The 1,712-nt window shown below is 49.6% G+C and overlaps 1 protein-coding gene across 1 annotated transcript; it reads right to left on the reverse strand.

The window, feature by feature from the left end:
- Positions 1–214: 214 nt before the first annotated feature.
- LOC123171926 (putative glycine-rich cell wall structural protein 1) lies at positions 215–1,100 on the reverse strand. The gene has a single exon (XM_044589064.1). It carries the CDS (start codon positions 931–933, stop codon positions 550–552), a length of 384 nt encoding a protein of 127 aa, XP_044444999.1. The 5' UTR covers positions 934–1,100; the 3' UTR covers positions 215–549.
- Between the last annotated feature and the right edge of the window lie 612 nt (positions 1,101–1,712).

Genomic DNA, 1,712 nt, shown 5'->3' on the forward strand with positions numbered 1-1,712 from the left:
GTGTAATCCCCCATTATGAAGTTTGGTAACCAACTTAAAGCAATTTTATTATGATTTAATTCATGACCATCATAGGTTGAAACATGAAAGTACTCTTTGGTTATTGATAAACAACTTGTTGGACTTTTTCGGCTATGGGTTGTATGCAACCGTGTAATTTTTTAGAAGCATGGAACCACTTAGCACGAAGCTCCGTCTAATCAAATTAGTTGTCACAAATTCCAAAAATCTCAAAGGAACAAAATCGAAATTCTGCTCCAGGAAGAACATGTTCCGATTTTCCACCACACTGTACTCAAATCGATTTACAAGGTAAAGAGGGAAAGAAAAAGGCTCCGTAATCTATTTACAAGCCGGTATTAAAAAATAAAAAATACTCTCTCCGTTCCAGAATAAGTGATTCAAGTTTGTACTAATTTTGTACTAAAGTTAGTACAAAATTGAGTCACTTATTTTGAGACAGAAGGAGTATCTGACATGAATCCAGGCTCGTTCTAAATTGCTATACAAAATAAAAAATTCCGTATTTCACTCATCGCCAGCGATCGATCATGCTTGCGTAAGTATGCTCAGGGCCACCAGCGCGGCGGCGGCAGCGGAGAACCAGACGACGCGGCCACGCGGCTCGCCCGCGGCGCGGCGTCCGTCCGACCCCGTCGCAGTCGTGTTCCGCCCGCCGTAGCCCCTTGTTGGCACGTAGCCACCGCCGGCCCCTCGCATGTAACTGCCTCCGCCGCCGCCGCCGGCCCCGGGCACGGCACTGCCTCCCCCGCCAGTGCTTCCTCCATCGCTGCTGCCTCCGCCTCCGATCCTCCCACCACGGCCTCCACCTCCGCCTCGGGACGCCCCTCCCTGGATCCGCGAGGCCACGCAGAGCAGCACCAGCAGCAGTGCGCAGGCCAGCCTCGCGTTGCCTCCCAGTCTCAAGGTCATGGCCTCTCTCTCGTCTAGGTCTAGTCGTATTCCCTTTCTCTTCCGTTTGGTTTGGTGCGGTAAGGCACCGCGGCCATGGACCTTATGTACATGGTGGATGAGGAAGAAGGCAGGAAAGCGTCTGCAGCAGATTGTATTGGACCTTGAGGCTAAGGAAGAAGGAGAGGCGGGAAAGCGTCAACGGCCGATTGGGGTGGGTTCTCTGCTCGCCATAGACGCACATGTCGATCGGCGGCTACAGCGGCTCCACCACAGTCAAAGACGTGTTATTATATGTCATTATCTGCGTGTGTGTGTGGCCAACGGCCACCCGCACAGATAATGCAAAAAGCAAACATAATGTGCATGCATTGCAATGTGGTGCCGCTGGCGCCCGCGCGGTGGCGACCGGTCCACAAGTTCTGACGGCGTCGTCCGGCTTCATTGGCGTGAAGCGAACTGCTCGGCCCTGTGGATAATATGGTTTGACCCATAAGAAAACAACATCACTGAATTTATCTTGATTTTTTTTCTTGCTATGTTTCTTAATTGGCTTTTATTTATAGGAATTGAGAACCGTAGTTACAAAATTGCACTGAAGATTGAGAAGAAATGAACAGGAATGTGTATTTTTCTACGCAGGGATTAGAGAGACTTGATCCGATCGGACAGGTCTTGTGTAGTACTAACGCACGTTCTCGGCTCCAGCAATAACGTGTAGTACGTGCTCTGAACTGAAATGTCAACACACTATTCGAATTTCCCTGCAGATTCTTCCCCAATCATTCTGCACAACTCGA

Source organism: Triticum aestivum, chromosome 1D (genome assembly GCF_018294505.1).
Source record: "Triticum aestivum cultivar Chinese Spring chromosome 1D, IWGSC CS RefSeq v2.1, whole genome shotgun sequence".
Taxonomy (NCBI): Eukaryota; Viridiplantae; Streptophyta; class Magnoliopsida; order Poales; family Poaceae; genus Triticum; species Triticum aestivum.